Source organism: Coccinella septempunctata, chromosome 4 (assembly GCF_907165205.1).
Source record: "Coccinella septempunctata chromosome 4, icCocSept1.1, whole genome shotgun sequence".
Lineage (NCBI taxonomy): Eukaryota > Metazoa > Arthropoda > Insecta > Coleoptera > Coccinellidae > Coccinella > Coccinella septempunctata.
In genome coordinates this window covers 22,395,765-22,416,102 of record NC_058192.1, presented here as the reverse complement: position 1 = coordinate 22,416,102, position 20,338 = coordinate 22,395,765, and the positions used below count along the sequence as shown (strand labels likewise).

General features: G+C 33.7%; 2 protein-coding genes across 2 annotated transcripts; one reads left to right on the top strand and one right to left on the bottom strand.

Moving 5' to 3' along the window:
- Positions 1–378: 378 nt before the first annotated feature.
- LOC123310906 (cuticle protein CP14.6-like) lies at positions 379–11,562 on the top strand. Its single transcript, XM_044894596.1, has 3 exons — positions 379–387; positions 10,522–10,694; positions 11,223–11,562. Exons 1-3 carry the CDS (start codon positions 379–381, stop codon positions 11,470–11,472), a joined length of 432 nt encoding a protein of 143 aa, XP_044750531.1. The 3' UTR covers positions 11,473–11,562.
- Positions 11,563–16,786: 5,224 nt separating this feature from the next.
- Positions 16,787–19,675, bottom strand: LOC123310904 (endocuticle structural glycoprotein SgAbd-5-like). Its single transcript, XM_044894592.1, has 3 exons — positions 19,667–19,675; positions 19,485–19,612; positions 16,787–16,988 (listed from the first exon to the last, which is right to left on the bottom strand). The coding sequence occupies exons 1-3, from the start codon at positions 19,673–19,675 to the stop codon at positions 16,787–16,789; spliced, it is 339 nt and encodes a 112-aa protein (XP_044750527.1).
- Between the last annotated feature and the right edge of the window lie 663 nt (positions 19,676–20,338).

Sequence of the window (20,338 nt, the reverse complement as noted above, 5' to 3'; positions counted from 1 at the left end):
GGGCTCAGAAAAATCATACAAGAAAGAAGACAAGAAAAAATTTTCTCTGTTGTCTCAGGTACGTTGCTTCCAGTGTCATGGAAATAAATAAACTGACAGATAAATATTTTCGAGATTATGGCAATGGCAATGTTGACTTAAGAAAAAAGTGGATCATTTCATCAGGCTCGATCTTGATTGGGGTTTAATTTTTCAGGAACTCTTCGATGAATCACCGTTCTTCATTTCTTTTACCTACTTTTAATTGATTAGACATAATCAGAACGCATTTAAACAGGATTGAAAACCTATCGGGAGATGTGGGGATCAAAAGATGATCATATATAAAGGTTGTCACACTTCTGATGGAATAATCAGTTGTTGAATAACCCAGACAACATGAGATTGGTGAGTGTGATACAATCTACCTACGTTTTCCTACTAGTGAAGTTTTTTGTGACCATCGTGATAATATTCATTACTTTCATTCTCATTTGTTTGCCGGAGCTCATCCATACATCCAATTCTATGAAAGTTATAAATTGCAACTCGCATGCGAGGTGACTTTAGAATTTAGTCGATTTACATGTTTTTGGAGCACTTTTTCTAGCTGATAACTTCATGTAATTAATTACTTCTTCAAGCTATCGTAGACTATGTCTGTTTTCTTTGCTATACAATCTAAAATTCTTGAAATTCGTACACTAATTCTCCGAAAGAATGTCAAAAAAAAAACAATAAGGAATCGGTGAATGGATGTTGACACAACCAATTGGTAAATAATTTTTACTTTTATCTCATACTTACTTCATTTTCATGTGGTTATACTTGGGCTTTATTGTTGAAATTATACGTTATACAAGGAACGTTGGTTTGTAAAAAGCAGTAGGTATAGAATTATTCAAAGCCTACTGATAATTTAATAAGACCCTGTACTATTAATTATTGTTGGCACTTGAAAGTTGATTTGTCTATATCCACAACAGCCTTCCTCCGACCCATAAATTATATGTTGCCTAATCTGAATCTGCATCATCTAATTCAATTTTCAGTAAAATAATATTTCAATGAAGTCAGCATTTCAGTGAAGTTTCATTTAAATTCTTTTAGTTATTTTCAAACAACTAGAAGTAGATTTCGAGAGGCAGTATCATATATCCCGACTCCTATGAAAATTTTTAAAATTTCTAGACCATTTCAATAGTTTTAATGAAATAAGATGGTTTTGCTGTCATACGAACCAGGGCATTATAGTTATAGTACAAAAGTCTGTAATTTCCTGATTTTGAAAAAGAATTTTGTCGATGAAATGAATTTATGCAAACACATCCGAAGAAAAGGGCTAGTGATTCAGGCTAGATTGGAGGTTGAGGACCCTTAAAACATTTCATTTGAGTTCGATGATGGGCAAATTCCCCTTATTAATGACTTCGGAGTTTGATAGTCTTATGAATCGATATCATGGATCATATAATCATGATGTGATATCATTTTTATCATCTTCAAACGGTTACGTCAAACACAATGTGATGTGGTCATATGGAGTTTTGGTGATGGTCGATTTTCCTGAGCGATCTGTTAATTTTTTAATGAAATCTGGCACATTCCGTTATATTCAAGACATACTCAGCGGATTACGTACCTCGTTTCTCTAAGAATTCTGAAATATTGACAGTGCAAATTTCAAACAAAATGTTTGTTTATTTCATCGAATCTTTCTTGAAACAATTATCTTTTCATTTTCATTCATTTTAAATCATACAAATACAATTTTTTGTTGTTTTCTCACAACCACAAATCTATTCCATTTATATAGGGTGTACCAAGTTCGAGGGCCTATTAGATATACGTTTCTGGAGAACTGGACCTCTTTGAAATCTGAAAATTTGGATTATGATATTGTTCGACATTATCTACTGAGCTAAAATATTCTTGAAGCCTAAGCACTTTCGGTTATACAGGAAATGAAAGTAAATTTTTCCAAAAAATTGTTCTTTTACTTTTTCTTTCCTGATATAATAGAATATTTCATTCTGAATATATTTCTGTTCAAATCGTTGCATTTATCCTGATGGTGTTCAAAAAATTGAGGAAAAACTGAAAAAAAAGGAGATATGCGTATTCAGTATTATGTTCGATATTCCTATTCTAAATAGTGTATAATGTGAAAATATTGTACATCTTCTGAATTTTGAAAAACTTGCCCCAGAGTGTTCCAAATGCTTTGTCAAAAATGGGCATCAAGATTTGCCCATAACTTTCGTTTTTCAAATTAGAACCCTAATTTTTTATGATTGCGTTGGATTCTGCGAAGAAATTTTCTGAATTTATGCCGTACGTATAGTCAAATTAATTAAATCTGTTTCATTTCAATAATCTATGGTCATAGAAGATAAATTTTCCAAATAATTCACCAGAAAAAAAATTATCTTCTATGACCATTGATTATTATTATGAAACAGATTTAATTAATTTGACTATACATACGACATAAATTCAGAAAATTTCTTCTCAGAATCCAACGCAATCATAAAAAATTAGGGTTCTAATTTGAAAAACGAAAGTTATGGGCAAATCTTGATCCCCATTTTTGACACAGCATCTGGAACACTCTGTGGCAAGTTTTTCGAATTTCAGGAGATGTACAATATTCCCACATTCTCCGACTTGAAAAATGTGAGAACGGTGTGTGCTTAAGATATTTAGAATAGGAATAACGAACATAATACTGAATACGCATATTATCTCCTTTTTTGTCAGTTTTTCCTCAATATTTTGAAAACCATTTGAACAAATGCAACGATTTGAACAGAAATATATTCAGAATTGAATATTCTATCATATCAGGAAAGAAAAAGTAAAAAAAAAATTTGGAAAAATTTAGTTCCATTTCCTGCATGACTGAAAGTGCTTAGGCTTCAAGAATATTTCAGCTCAGTAGATAATGTCGAACAATATCATAATCCAAATTATCTGATTTCAAATAGGTCCAGTTCTCCAGAAATGTCTAATTGGCCCTCGAACTTGGTACACCCTGTATATTTTCAGAATTTTTGTATGTGATATTTTCAGTGTATTCACCTTAACTCAACTGTTTCCAAATGGCATACAATTTTTCTCGTTTTATCACTAGCGGTTTCCTATTTCCTATCCTACATTCCAGCTGAATAAAAATTGTTTATTCGTGTTCTATTCCATAGATTTGAATTGGAAAAAATACACCTTAATCTGATATTCCTTCATAAGGAGTTTACTTATACCCAGATATATATTATATATATTTTACTATTTTGGAATTAACCGGCGAAAAAATTGAGAATCTGAAAGTCACATATTGTTTGTTATCTTTTGAAAAAATATATACACAAAACTTAGATTTGATTAAATTCATGATTTCGATGTTGAGTCTCCGCATTTTTTTCAGTTAGGCACATTTACCTCAAAATTTTCATAAATCCGCTTAGGGACCCTAAACTTAATTTTAACGGAATTCCATGCATACGGAATCTTCCAATTTAATATATTAAATGTCACGAAAAGCAGTATCTACAATCTGAATGAAATCCGAGAATTGTTATCTAGCGAAAGCATAAAATCATTAATAAATACCATCAATCATTTGACACCTCATTACTATCAGATCATTGCCTAATGACGGTTGTTGTTGATTCGAAGGACCAATTCTATAATATTTTAATATATCATACCAGAGTATATGTAACTTCCAAATTTGTTTTTCACCTTGACATTTTCCATGTTGCAATAAATTATGAATTGAAAAGGAAGATGCAAAATATTCGACCACAATTCATATTCGAACATTAATGGTATATGACATCAATAATACGACGGGTCAAGTGTACCTTGTTATTATTTTGAAACACAAGAGAATCTCCTTCGTCAAGTTCGTTAGTTCTGGGAAATGAGATACACTCGAATAGAAAACCTTCGATAGTGAAATGATTTGAAGCTTAGAGGTTTGAAATTCTCAAATTATAATAGGCCATAAAACTTTGGATAACCACAAGTCTCTTCTGCATCCTCTATGCATAATCGAGTATAGAAGTTAATCGGTTTCATAAACCTTGGGGCCAATCATCCTTCTGGTTCATCATCTTCAATTATAAATACCCATTTCGACCACAAAAAAATATGGCTTTCGCCGAAAAATTATCTGTTCAAGTTTTGATAAAGAATAAAAGTTTCTTGCGCATTTTCTGCGAACTGAGAAGCTACGGAATCAATTTAAATTGAAATCTACACTGAAACTTCGAGTTCAAGACTTGAATATAATGATTCTTTCAAGAAAATTCAAATTTATAATCGTAAAATCACCTTCCTTCCTATAGAACTTGGTTCCAGCACATACAGATGCCAACACCATATTCTATATTTCAATTCCTCAATTCCATCCTTTCCTGTTATAGAGCTCAAAACGAAACATTATAAAGGATAAATGATTCCGTGATATTGAACAATCATTGAGTAGTCGTACTGCCCTAATATATGGGAGTTTTTTCAATTCTGGAAATTGTTGAGAATTATGAGCCTAAAGTATCATCGTTTATGTTTCATGAGAACTACTCATACGATTTTTTGCGCAAAACTATTCTTGATTGCGAAAAATTCAACGAACTTGAAAAAATTCAAGTTCATTCAAGTTTTTATGAATGGGAATCCGCACAACCAGATGCCTATAATGTTTCTTCATACGAAATCTGTAATATACTCTCCCCTGTAATTATCTCATCGAAGTGTGTATTTTGTCTTTAGGCTTCAGGAAATGAGACAGATTATTCGCTCATAAATTATTCATGAGTTGTTCCTTTACGAACTTTTTACAATCAGGAAATACTTCACTTGTGGTTCACCCAATCGATCATTCATTTTGGAGAAGACAAACTGCAGAATCATCATTCCTAGAGAAGAATACATCGCATTCCTCCAATTTCTTTGAATTTTTTGGAATTCCATACAGGTAGATTTATAATGCTCCTAAATTGATTCAATATTCATGGCCAGAAATAAATCGATGATTGATATTGTGATTTTGTTTTGTGATATTTTTACTATAACGAATTCTGCTGATCGATCAAACTAGAATATTTTTTATCCTGCAGATGATTGGCTGATAGTCAATCATCCCATATTTCGCTTCATAAAATTAAACTCATAAACTCATGAAATTTAGTCATTCTTTTTTTTGAAGCCTCCGATATCAAAGTTCTCTGAAAAAGTTCAATTATATTGCGTGTCCAAACTGAAACAAAAGCCACCTTGTACAGAATGGTAAAAGATTTTGGTGGAACAATTTCAAGTGAAATTTTGCAAAAACATATAGGTCATGCAAACGTTTCATAAACAAACTACAATGCGATCATCTTACAGAAACCGAATCATTCACATAAAAGTTCTCAATCTACCGTCAGTCATAAAAAATATTTCGACCTTCATAACTTATAAATTCTTTGGTATTAGTTGCAGTGAAAACGTTTTTCCATGAGAAAAGAATCAACAGCTTTCTCTCAGAACAAAAACATACAATTGGTGCAGAAATATCCACCGATAATTCCTTAATGACTTCGTTGACTGTTTCTGTGGGCTATTTCCACAGCCATAATAATGGGCAACGTTCTTGAAATCTGTATCAATTTCTTAATAGAAAGTGTTCAAAATAGAGTATTCAACTTATTGGAATTACATACAATATGAAGATGATGAAGTCATTTCAAAATTCAGTTTAGCTTTGAAATACAAACGAAATGAGGAGATTCCTTGAGTTATTCTAAGAAAAAAAGTCTCATAAACGTGGGACCGCAAACGATGCGTTTTCGACATACAGGGTGTTGAAGTTAGAAATGTTTTGAAGTTTTTCTCTTATAGTATCTACAATATACTCTCACAAGAGATTCAACTGAAATTTAGCATAAATATGCCAATTTCGATTTCGATAGCACATTTATAGGGTGATATTTATTCTGGAACACTGCCTCCTGTTTTCCTCCAGAACTTTTTTCGGTAAACCACTGTTTATTTGAAAAAATGTGAAAAGAAGCTTTGTTGTTATACTAAACTTCGTGGACTCTTGCAGCTTCGTCGTATCTGCTAGCTGCTTGGGGAAAAACATTTTGAAGGATTCTCTTGAAATATTCAGAAAACTCGAAATTGTCATAAAAAATATGCTACAGGTAGTAGAAGTAATCATCTTGAAGCAATAGTGCATGCAGCTAAGGAGAGTAAAGAGTGCTAAAAGTAAAAAGCTGAAAAGTTTGACTTGAGTTTGAATTCAAATATGTCCTCATTCGCTAAGTCGTTCGTGTTTTTTTCTAGTGTTTTTCATTCAGTTGTTTCCTGTAGAACTGTTTCCTCAGATCTACAAGTTATGAAGATAAATTGCAAAATTTTGAAAACTGTATGAAAGACGCACATTCTGAATGGTTGTCCACTCAGGTTACCATACACATTTTCACCACGTATGCGTAATCTCTCAATGAATGAAATGATCACCACTCAGAAAAGGACATCAGCCATTCCTACGATTTACTTAGTTATGTATTCTATGAATTTTGCTAAAAAGCTCCAATAAGGAAATAACTATTATTTATTTTAAGCTCTACTAAGAATTATTTCAGACTCATCCATTCATTTTAGGTCATCCTGTATATCTTATGATTTTTCTATTGGTAATACCATTGTGTCTTTTCCTGCTTCATACGTCACTGTTGTATGTATCACATTCATATCTAATAACCTGAATCGTGTGTGAGGAAAACCAATATAAATTATCCTGTTATGTCAGGTAAAGATCAATCTTTGATTATTGCTGTGCTGTAAATGACGACTTATTGAACTGTGTAAAACACGAAAACATGCGTTTATCCATTAATATATCAATAAGTGAAGATGAGCATAATGGAGAAATCACGAGAATTGGGACAATGCAATGCGTTACGAAATCTACGTGAATCAGGCCCAGTTGCAGGAAAGTCTATTAAGATTTGATGTCCCATCAAAATTTAAAACTGTCATTTTTGAAGGGGTAAATGGAGGATTAAGATTTTTATGAAGTATTAAATTTTGATGGACTTTCCTGCAACTGGACGTTCAACTACTATAACTGAAAAATTTTATGCGCAATACTTGATCATATATGAATCCGACCAAAGGAGAACACGGGAAGTTTAAACTGCTCTGACCAAAGGATGGAAATGAGCTCTAATGATTATAATATATGCAACATGAATAGCATTCCTTAAGCTTTCAAGGAAATTTAGAACAGTATGCATTTTTAATTTTTTATTGGTTTTCTCTAGAAGTATTGGAACGCCTGTAAAACAATGAATTTTTTTATATAAATTGCTTTTGAGTTATAAGTTGAATATGAAAGATTTGGGTATTCAGTTTCATCGGTAAGCTTCAGGTCTGTTATTCTTTCAACTACTTTACGATTATTATCATCTGCCTGCAGGTACTTCTGTGGGAATTTCTTTCTTTGTTGAACTCTTTGACTTGAGCATTTTTATATCTCGTGAAATAATTTTCTGTTCTCATGATTCCATTGACCACGTTGATTAATTTCAATTTCTTGGCATTTTCACCAGCATGACTTTTTAAGCTTTCAATAAACTGATTTCCAATGATTCTGGATTTCTTCTCCATCGGGTAGAATCTTCATATCATCTTAATCTTCATCAATCTTCATCATCGTCATCTATTCTATAATTATTTCAACCTCCATTCTGTCTCGGTTGTGCAGATCATATCAGTATCTTTTCTTTACCGACGTTCGTGTCAGCTCTTCCTTTTTTGCTAAGCAGCGGTGGAATTTGCGCCCTTTTTCAAGAGATTTTTACATTACCACGCAGAATGATCTTAGTTATTCAGTTCCTTCACTTTCTTGCTCCATCTATTCGTTTTCCTTTAGTTAGTTTTGGCGGTTCGAATCCCTTTTGTTAATCTTGGTTTTTTGAGTCAACCCTGTAGATGGTGATTTTGTAATTTGCTTCGTGCCATTTTCATGAGCCTGAAGATTTTCTGCTCCAGCTCTTCAACTGTACATTGAAGATAATTAGATATTGCAGATAACAGATTGCTTGGTATGTTGGTCGGACCAACCAAACCTGCCACCGCGACCAAAACGTTCTATTGTAGCAAACAGACAAGCTCAGAGAGCTAAACCTATTCCTCTAGTCCCATCATACGCAGAAAGGAGATGATGTTAGGGGGGGAGTGATTCTTGAGTCCCTCTAGATTCAGCTTGGGAGAGCCAAAGACTCCAAGTCTGACCCTGTCTGCCGCCGGGCTGTCACATAGGATGTGCTCAATAGTTTCGTTTGCAGAGCATGCAGAGTGATTAATTGACGATCCTAAGATTGTGTAAGTGAGCTCTGAGCTTGCAATGTCCCGTGAAAACCCCCATTATACATCTCAGATTGTTTCTAGAAAATCCTAGCCAGTGACTGATGTATGGACTGGGAGGCACTGAAATGGCCCTGTGCGAGTGATGCAGTATAGGACGATTACGCCAGTATTCCAGGACCTTCTGCCTTATCCAGCTATTGTTCCGTTCCCGAATTAGGAATTCCTATATGTGGTTTTGGTCCAATAAGCGTTGAGGTTACGTCTTCTCTGGCTAGAGCATTCCATAATTTGTTGCCTCTGAAGTCTGATTGTCCAGGTACTCAAATAAGTTGCAGTCTGTTGTGACTTCCCAATTGGAGAGGTTAAATCTGCATTCGAGTACCTGTGCTGAATTGCATTTGTTATCTCCGAGTGATTTGATGTAGCTTGACTGTGGGTTCGGAATTTAATTGTCCTTCCTGTCCAACCCATCTCAAGCAGATGGTTGGAGCATAGATCAATGGCGAAGATCTCCGCCTGAAATGCTGTCGCTGACCTGCCAAACTAACACTGAGTTCTGTTTGGAATCAGAGAACTGAAGTTTCCTTCCGTTGTGATTATTTGATCAGTTCTCATGTCTATCACCTCGTCCGCCTCTAGTTGGGATCATGCCTCCTCCTGGACAAGAATGAGAAGGGGAGCGAGGTCTAATAGCATCTTCATGGATACGGGTGGAGTAGAGCGGAATGCCCCTGATCAGGAGACAAGCCGTTTTCTGGACTCTCTTTTTTTTTGCTTTGAATGAGTTCTCTGCAGGACCACCAGGCGTTGCAGCCGTAGGGAATTATTGCTCTAATCACCGTGACATACAGCTAGGGGAGCTTGAAGATAATCTAGATCTAGATAACCAGATTTTTGAAGATAATCTCGTGTCAAGATATTGGAATATCTGTTATCTTCACTGAACTAACCATATTATATAGTTCAGTGGTTATCTTCGATTGTATCAAATATGAGTAAATAGGGTATTTTCAAAGGTGGAGCTTTTTCTTGACAGAGTGTAGAAGTCATCAAAATAAGTCATTTTATCAAAAATTTTCTATAAAAAATATTAACTATGGCTGAATAAAATATTTCGCTCCTCATCTACTAACTCGTATAACACTTGAATTCCGCCAATGAAGTTGTCATCAGATAACAACAATGTTTTCGTTGTTATAGTTTAAATTATCTTCTCTATAATATTACACATTGTCTATGCTACGCTACGGCTAAGGGAGATCGTCCACCGAATGCGAAGTTGAACGAAGCTCAGCGTTTTCAATGCTAAATGATGAGCTACGTCACTCGATTCGTAGATTGTCGATTATATTAGCATTGAAAACTCTCAGCTTCGCACAACTTCGCATTCGGTGGCCGATCTCCTTAACTAACCTAGTTCTGTCAGTGAGCTCGACATTGCCATCTTTTCACTCGATTTTGAATCGAATTGCACCTGCTTTGGTATATTTTGGTGTATCCTCTTGAAAATGCAAATTTTTTGTAATATACGAGCAATCGCACTATCTTGTGCGAGTGAGAGTGATCCAAAAAAACTGAAGAAGACTTGAGAACACTTCGGGAATTCAGTGAAAAAATATCTTTTATCTCGAACGGTTTTCAACCTACAATTAACATTAAATTGGTCGGTGAATGTGGTATAGGTCTAAAAGGCACACAGATAAATTATGACACTTGGGGTATTCCGAAATCAGAATCTCATGTATTTTCGGAATTGGATATGAAAACTGGGTATTCGCATTTGAAAAATCCTGTTTCACCACTTTCGGGCCAATCTGTAAAATGATTATGACCTAATTAGAATCGATTCTGCCAAAGTTTGAATTATCCTCCTAGTCCAAAATTACTGAGAGTCAATCACCGATCGAGCACTCTTGACTCATTCAATTTTCTTCAAAATTTTTAAAACATCTTTTGAGGAAGGAAAGATTGCAAAATTCTCCTTCTTTTTTGCGTGAGATTTTGTAATATTTTGCTCATCATTAAAATTAACTTGAACTAAATTCAATTGATTGAGGATTCAATTAAATGAAATCCTACAAACGATATGAGCTCCTATTGATTTCTTTGGCATATTATTCGAGTATATTTCAATTTGATAATTATTCAATTCTGAATGAGTGGAGGATTTTTCAAGCTTAGCGAAGAATATTTTTTTATGTTTTCCACTTTTTTCAGGTATGGATCTTGGTCGCTGCCATTGGCCTTGTGTCTTCCAGACCACAAGATTACAAATCAAATTTCCAGCTTGCAAGCCCAATTTATATAACCAAATACATTTATGACCTTCTACCCGATCAAAGCTATTTTTACTCGTGAGTATGACATATCTATAAGAATGAACTGCACAAAATGTTTGATTTGGAGGGGTTGCATTGCGCTGTAACTTTATAAGATCTATTATGCCCTCCACCAGAGCTTTTCTCTCCAGAACTAGAGTTCTAATGAACTCCATTATCTGGAATGGCTTCAAAGAGTTTACTTTGTAACTTCTACAAGTCTGGTCAAGTCAATTAGTTGTGGGGGTGATGGGGTGAATTTTGGGGGTTTTTGCTACTAAAATATATAATAGTACGCGCTGCTTCATAACGCCATATCCAGCGGCTAGAAAAACCTCAAATCTGAGTATAATTATTAAAGGATGTGATAATGAAATTCGGTCAAGTTTCCGCTGCACCGAAGCCTTTAGAAAAGTAACGAAAGCCTCATGGGCGTCGCCAGTTAAGGGCAGTTATTCCCTCAGGGTCTCGACTCTTCTGAAAATTAGTCATAAAATACGAAAATCACAATGCGGTGATAGAACTGTTATTGAATAAGTTTTCAGAACTATTTTATATTTTCAGATATGAGCAGAATGATGAGCAGAAAAAATTCGAAAGAGGGTATATAAGACCAGGACCAACACCTGAAGAGGATATAAATACCGTTGAGGGTTCCTATTCCTACGTGGGACCAGATGGCCAAAATTACAATGTGACGTACACGGCTGACGAGAATGGTTTCCAACCATCAGGTGATCACATCCCCATGTCAGCTGGAGTTAAGCCAAAACTAGGAATTTCATCGGCTGCTCTCGCATCATTGTCTGGTTGATTAACGGGTTGAAAGAAGAACTAAAGCGAAAAGAAATATTGTAAATATAAATAAGTTTTGTTATTTTTGTTTTAATATTAAAAAGAATCGACAAAAGGAAAGTCTATCTTATTCGAAGATTGAAATCTCAATGTTGTCACGTTTGACATTTTGATATAATACAAAAATAGCATCTCACTAAGTCACAATATGGTTAAATGAGAAAAAAGAGGAAGGCTGTTATTGAAAAATAATAGGAAATCTATTAGACAGGAGGTTTTGCATATTTCTTCGAATTCAGAAGTAGAAACGTAGGTACTTCCTTTAATAATGGAGGCGACAATTCAAAGAATTGCCGCTGTAAACACAAACTGCAGAACGGTTTCGGGATTATTGTCCCTCATAAGTAAAATGCAGTGATACACATTTCAACCAGAGGATGGTGTCTTTGGGAAAAATTAGGGGGCCGCCAAGACTGTACCAAGCCTCACTTTCTCTGTAGAAACCTGCACCCATCCATGTCTCCCAGACATAACTACACCTGCAGTCAACCAAAAGTACAACTATTCGTCAAGAGACTGCATGAAAGGCATGAAATTTGTATCACTACACTTTACTGATGAGGGACAATTATCCCCAAACCGGGAATTCCTGGCCGATTTGTGACTAGCTCGCATTAATAGAGCGACAATTCTTTGAATTGTCTTGACAATTTGTTTTTTCTATTTTATCATTAAACGAATCGTTGTAGAGATAAGAAGTATTTTATGCTCACAATGGATATGATGAAAATCTTTTACACTATACACACAAATTACTGACAAGTGAAATATGAGTATTCATGGACAGAAAAATACAAATCAAAAATTTTTTCAATCGACACCCACAAAAAATCTAAAATTCACAATAATGTAGCAGCATCTGTTTGCAGTGGTAATAATTCCAAAAACTTAAGCAGAGAACACTCCATTTCTCCAAAGAAATTCATTTTATGGAAAAAACGAATGAGAGAAAGGTGTTGCTATCTCAAAAATGTCTATGAATAAGTCCACTTACGACTAACATTACCATACAATTTGTGAATGTCCTTCGAAGAATCATAAAAAGAATATTTTCACTTTCTTCAATTTTCTCTCCATTTCTGAAATGAGTGTTTATAATGAATGCTTTCTGAATGTCCGGAAGAGTTATTTTTACAATTTATACTATGAAAAAAAGTATTTCTATTGGCTCTGAAATTAAAAAATAAAATGGTAAGATACCAACAGAGCACCTAGTTTCAAATAGAGAAGCCAATTCTGTATATCCATACTATGATGAATTTGTATTAAGCCTCGTCATCTATCTCTATACACAAACTTCCTTGAAAAAAAAGCAAGTAGGGGATTCAGATTTTCAAAATTAGATCTTTGTTCAATCTAATTCATGATTATTTTTTACTCCAACCACAAATTGACTCATTGAATGAAACTCATCTCCAATTAATAATAATTGCTATAGTGATTTATAATCTTCGTGAATCTGGAGACTCTTCTCAAACATTGTATAACGATAATTGAAACAGAAAGTTCACGAACTGAATGAAGTATCGTGAAATGGGTTAATCTGCTCTCACCTACTTATTTGTCAGTTATATAATTTTGTAACATTTAACTCGCGTGAGCCATAAAGTTTTACAGTCATCCATCAATGATACGGCTTATTACTGATACAATGGGGTCGCTAAGTATTATTTGGAAATCACACTAGGTACTTAAGAAGTTAATGAAAAATGTATTGTACTAATGGGTGTCATCATCAATATTGGGAAAAATTGAACAGCATTCAGTACGCCTACTATTTAGTTGACATAGGTTGTCCTTTCCCTGAACGAAAAAAATAAGTATATATATATATTGGAAATGAGCTTTGAATAAGAAGAACGGTTTTGGTAAACTTCACTCGGAACATATTACACCACCAATAATGATCCATTTTCTTGCTTTCGAGAATAAAAACAGATAAGAAGGTATGCATGGGCGTATGTATACAGAGTGACTATAAACTGAGGTCATCAAGATGGACTTATATCAAGAGGTATTAATTTCATGAGGGCCTTCGTTTAAATTAAAACAGTGATAATCAGATGTTAAGTGAGATTTCCATAATACTTGAACTACGAAAGGGTTGAAATTGATTTGATGTGGGACTCTGATACTCGATGTTGATTTTGTAGATCCAGTTTGAATTTCTCTTAATTTTAATCTTTGACATCCGCGATATGGTAGTCAAAAAAGGTAACCTTCCACTATTCATTTTTTACGGTTTTACGGGATATAATACATAGTATGCCTGACTGGTCTTATCATTGTCACCGCCTTTGAGAATGGATTATTTGTTTATTATGACCAAGTATACAGGGTGTCCGGGGAATAACTGTACATACTCTTACCAGAGATAGAGTTGGACTAGCTGGTTACGGATTGACTATAAAAAATTAATTTCTGGATTTCCCTAGAAAGCTACAGGGTGATTTTCCAACTTCATGGAAATACTTAGATCATCATAAAATCCAAACTTATTGACGGATATTATTGAAACTTGGGAGGTTATTGACACATGCTAAGGTCAAGTCAGAAAGATATCAATTATTTCATTATTCCAGGGCCGGACTCATTAATATTCATTCAAAGTGTTCAGGGCAAAAAAAACACTTTGTATTTCAAATTACAAATAATTGATTCGTTTTTTAGGAAGAAGCTAAATTATGCTTCAATTCTCGGTATCACTCAAAGTTGTCACATCGAGAATTATTTTTTTATGAATTTTTGAATTTGGATAAAGTTCGAAAATTTGAATTTTTCACCATGAAGAGAACTAAAAATCTCATGTTTGAACATAAAATGCGAATGTATTAGTAGAAAATTTACAAAAAAGTTCAGAGCTTTAATAAGCACTTCAATAACGAAACAATAACAAATGAAAAAAACTAAAATACAGTAGAGTACCTTATAAAAATAAAAATAGGAACGAATGAATTGCTGAGTCAACGATATCTCAAAAGTGGTTCGAAATGAAAACCATCAGCTTGTATACATTTCTCTTGCCGAATTTTCAAATTGGATACAGCCTTTCGAATCATATCGCCATTATTTCTTAAAATATCGCAACAGTTGATTATTCTGTTCAGCAGATGTTCTCTTCACTGGAAGAAGTGCAACTTTGGTCTATATCATTGTTGTCGAACACCCAGTATACATAGGAATTATTTTGAAATATGCTTCAGTATACCCTATACACATCACCAATTTTTTTTTTCAAAATACCTTCATTTACTCCCTCAAAGTGAAATCCGCGTCTGGGGTGGCCACCCAGTATATCAACAAATTATTATAGTCTTCCTTCATCTTCAGTGACTTTTTTAAGAAAATTTATTATTTATTTTCGACCTGCACAAGATGATTATGTCCTGTTCAGGTAAATAAATTGCAATTTTCGAACTTTATCCAAATTAAAAAATTCATAAAAAATTAATTGTTGATGTGACAACTTTGAGCGGTACCAAAAATTGAAGCATAATTTAGCTTCTTTCTAAAAAGCTGATCAATTATTTGTAATTCGAAATACAAAGTGTTTTTTTTACCCTGAATACTTCAAATGGAGATTTATGAGTCCGGCCCTGGAATAATGGAATAATTGATATCTTTCTGACTGAACCTTAGCATGTGTCAAGAACCTCCCAAGTTTCAATAATATCCGTCAATAAGTTTGGATTTTATGATGGTCTAAGTATTTCCATGAAGTTGGAAAATCACCCTGTAGCTTTTTAGGGAAATCCAGAAATTAATTTTTTATAGTCAATCCGTAATCAGCTAGTCCAACTCTATCTCTGGTATGAGTATGTACAGTTACTCCCCGGACACCCTGTATAAATAATTGAAATTTTTTGGATATCATGAACGTCGTCACTTGAAAATTAACTTATTTTTTTATCATATAAAGTAAAAATAGTTCAATTCATTTGAATTCAGTGTTACAAAATTTCCTGAAAGTGATGCATTCCATATCCATCTTCAATCTTCTTTGATAATCTATATCTTTAATAATAACCATCTTTAATCTTTTCAGATATCTTGGAATGAAATGTGATCTTTAAAGTCTCTCATAACTAGATACAACATACAGTTCATAATCGTATCATCAATGATAATAACCTGCCAACTTGAACGAACTGGTTTTTGAGGTTTTTTATTGCAGGATAAATGAGAGCTACGACGCATATAATATGTAGGTACCTATATTCCTGAATCAGAAAAAAAATATGGGGGTGGAATATTTGAAAAAGACATAGGGTTTATGTTTGAGAATGAAAGTTACTACCATACCTATATCACTGTGGCAAACTGTGAAAAATCATTGACTAAGCTACTGCATTCTACATAAAAAAGTGTCTGTAGAATATTACCTAAATGTTACATTTGTTTTTCGATATCACGAAAACTCTACGAGATAAAGGCACCAAAGCAAAGAGTCGAAAAATGAGTTTTCACTTGTAAGTTGTAACTAAAAATAATAGAGGGATGCGATTTTAGCAATCACCCATCTTTTGAAAATCGAGAAGAATCACGTCCCATACATTTTTCCTTAGCGCTTAGCGCTGCCATTCAACTCTGTCCACACTGGCCAGCATGATATTTGAAGAACTACGTGTACTCAACTACAGTTCAAAATATTCAATTATTGGAGCGAAAAATTAATATATTCCAGTAATTTTTGCTAGGATGCGAACTTCGATGCGAAAACGTATAAAAAAATTATTGATTGAGTTGATTAACGAATTTATTTTTTATTTTTCATGATTGTTGTGTTATATTTTTATTTTGCCGTTCATTCGGTTAAACTCGTTGAGTAGAATAATGTTTGAAAATTTCTTCATCTTCTTTTCAATTAGGTATTTATCTAACTGATATGAATCAGTCAATTTTTTCATCGTCGAACGATCCAGTTTATTCATAAACTCCCATGTATTAAATCTCATTAGAATACGTCAAATTTCGACAAAGCTATCGCAAATTTGCTGGATGATGGAAGATGTGAAGAAGTGGAACTCTTAATACGATCAAACACACCCTTAGTAACAATAAATGCGTACTATTCATGCAGCTACCTTGTTTGATGTGTTGCATACTAGGTTAAGTGAAGGCTCATGATATGATCAAAAGATTCGTATGTTTGACTCGTTTATTTCAAGGCATGATAAAATAAAATAACATAAAATAAGAAATAAATATCAAATATCCATTTGTCGGTGTCATTCATGAATGAATACGTGGCCAAAAACAAAGAGTAAAATTTCTCATACACGTTTTTCGTTTGTGGGAATGTGATCTCCGCTGGCCCTATATCCATTTTCATCAGCAATATAATTGACCGTGTATGTATTTCCATCTGTTCCAACGAAGGTGTAAGAACCTTGTACGACCATACTCTCATCTTTACCTCCTGGATTTTTCAATTCTGCTCTTTCCTGCCTTTGGGAACCATCACTCGTCTTGAAGCTGGAAAAAAAATCAATTCCTGATCAGATGTTTCTATGAAATACCCATATTTTGAGTCAAACCACAAATGTGAACTCAAAATAAAAAATAAAAATGCAGAGACATGCCCGCGTAATATTCCTACCAAGTTCCTTTGAATTTTTTCAATCAGATATTGATTTCAGTGGAAAAAAAACTGACCTAAGCTGGAATTCTCAGCTTGAAACTCGATATTTATGTCACCTCGCCAAATTGCAATAATATGTTCATTCTTTTTTTTTAGTGGGACAGTAGTGAAAAAGAAAATTGTATCCCTATGCCAAACATTAGATCTTCACACAAAAAATTGCTAGTTTAAAAATGAGTGGAAATCAAATATATCTCGAATTGCTTTTGTTTGGTTTATCATTGTATAGGGTGTTCATGGCAACGTAATGAATTTCGATGAATGAAATGCAAGAAAATGAACTTGAAAACCTATATTTCTTATGCCACATATCAATTCTGCTCAAGGAAACACGATAAATGTCAAATCGAATTGTTCATGAGGTACTGAAGTTGAACGGAATCTTTATCAGATTGGCAATCATTTTCTCCGTATGTTTTTGTTCTATGCCTCCTTTTATGCTCTCTGATTAATTTTAATTTCGAAGTCTAGAATGTTTATGATATTTCCCCATAAAATCTCTCGATAATTGAGCTTTCAATCTTAATTCAATTTTTTCACTATACAAACAGAATACATTTAATTTGAAATTTTCTTGACGATTCAATTTCCATCTATGGTGTCGATTCATTTCCTTTGAGTGGTGTGAATATCTTGAAAATATAGCATAAAAATTCTGGATTTTAATCCGAAAGCATTGGACGAAACACAGAATGGAAATACACCAGAATATTTCCGATAAACTTTAAAAACTGAAAAACGATTTTGTCATGTTTTTTCTAGAGGAATCGATATGAGGGATGAAAATTATGTGTTTCCATTTGAATTTTTTGAGTTTTTGTCGACCTTGACTACCTTGCCATGAAGACCCTGTGCAATGATGACCCAATGGAAGGTCTGCAATTAATTCTATAGCAGTTTGGCAGTTTCATTTTTCAAAGATTGGCTTTCGACCCTAGTTTTTATAAAAAATTCGGAACACCACCAACGGAGTTGAAAAAATTGAATTTATACTGCAATATGGCACATCGTTAAATATTTTTCTGAATCTACTCCCTTATGGTGCCATAAAATACTGGATGTTCCATTCGAAAGAAAAAAGTGGATCTGTTATGAAAATATTCAAGCCGAATAGAACAGAGTCTAAAACCTCTCGGTATGAATTTACGAATTTTCAACACAATACATGCGTTCAGTAATCGTGTGCACTTTTATGGAACCAGTAAAGCTGCTGTCTGTATCTAAACGTGATTCTTAGCTATTCTACATAATTCGTGAAGAGAGGTGCACTTCGATGACATCAATAAAACAGGTCAGTCTTTGACTTGTAAGTACATATATTTTAACAGTTGATTCTTGGAGATAAAGACTTTTTTTGACAAAAAGGTTTTTTGTTTCGATTTGGTCTAAATAAGAAGTTCTAAGTTCATAATCAGCTATGGCAATCATGGAAACATAAGATATCTTTTTGCATTGAAAATCGATGTGACAACAATGTCCCTCCCTCAATTGTGATTGGCGAAACTCAGCAACCTGCAACATTCTCACTCCAGCTTTTGGTGGACAAGAAATGTTTATTTGCCATTCCATGTATCTATGTTCCAAGCTGTAATGTAGTTGCATACAGCCTAGTATCCAATTTGTTGAATTTCGCAGATATTTATTATATTCAGATATTTCCAAAAATTTTCCAAAATGGCCAAATATTCATAAGTGAAGACCGTTCAACTTACTTTCAAGAGTTGGTTTCACGGAATTTTTGGTATTTTCACGGTATGTAACGGTCATAACAAAGAAACTGGAATATGTGGGTCTAATTTTGTGTTTGAAGAAGATTAATTACGTCACTGAAAAACTATATATTTCGGAAACCATTCCAAACCATGAAATTGTTCGTGAAATATAACAATAAAAATTAAAATTTTTTATGAATTTTCAACATCCTGCAAACATCTTTTCAACCGAGCCAAATTGGAAAAAATTGTAACGGGAAAAAGTTTTTCTTTTCACCTCTGGATCTGTTGTTAATGTTGTTTTGTTATATGTACAGGTCAGAGACTCACTCTGTCTATCGTAATTTTCGATACCTATATTCAAATGCACTAAATATTTCCTTCATATTCTGAAACGTTAAGGAGACACAATTTAATGTTTTGAAGAATTTTGTTGATTTCAGTTATTACTCTTTTTTCCTAATCAAAGCTCGAAAAATCCCCAGAAATCTAATATCTAAGAAACACGAACAGGTAAACATTTGATACATATGCTTTTCTTCTCAATCTGAAATTCACCTGATTTAGTATTTTTTCAATTTTTCACCACAGTATATTCGGTGATGTTTCGGTACTCACCCAAAATTATAAGTTCCTTCTCCTATATTATTTTCATGTTCTAGAATAGTCACCTGCCGGTGATTTTCATAGTTTTGAATCTTAGCACACCAAACGGAAACTACAGATATAATAATACACAGAACCACCTGAAAAGAAATCCACCTTAACATATCATAAAAAACATAATCATCACCACTCACAATTTTCATTTTACTTGGTCTATTCACTTCTATCTCACCAAAGCTACAATAACTTGGTAACTTGCATTTTCGCCATATATATGTGGTTCTTGAATTTAGTCTCCTCAATATCTACCATACCATACGACCATTGTTCATAATCTCAATTCCACAAAAGTGATGAAGATTTCAATAGATAACATTTTCAAGATCAGTATCTTTGAATTCGAAATTCAAGAAAACAATTCTGGCTTATTGCGTTACTTGTTTTACACCTTCGGTATTCTCATTTCCATTGCGATATGCTAGATATTTATCAGTCATAAGTGGGACAAATTTTCATCATTTCAGTGGATGAAATATCTGCATCAACTCGATCAAACTTGAGAATTTGGTTGAATTGCGAAATGAAAGCAATGTGAATTGGGCATAATATTGTTTTGTGATTAGCTAAAGAGTATAGTTTACGTAAAATACCTACGACCAACCACCTTGTCGATTTTAAGAATTGCAAATTGTGTAATTTTCCACAATAAAGTATATAAATACGAGTCAAAAATGCATGAATTTTTTCCTACAACGTCCTCCTGCGAATATATGTTCCCCTAATAATGGTTCTCCCATAATTCAGCTTTTTTGTGATAACTTCCTAACGACTCAACCGATTCTGGTAATTTTTTCAATTTGTGTCAA

What these genes read in the sequence shown, in the direction of transcription:
- LOC123310906 (XM_044894596.1), top strand. An exon ending in GATCAAAGCTATTTTTACTC is followed by an intron (nt 10,695 to 11,222) that starts GTGAGTATGACA and finishes TTATATTTTCAG; the next exon opens with ATATGAGCAGAATGATGAGC.
- LOC123310904 (XM_044894592.1), bottom strand. An exon ending in GAAGGAACTTATAATTTTGG is followed by an intron (nt 16,989 to 19,484) that starts GTGAGTACCGAA and finishes TTTTTTTTCCAG; the next exon opens with CTTCAAGACGAGTGATGGTT.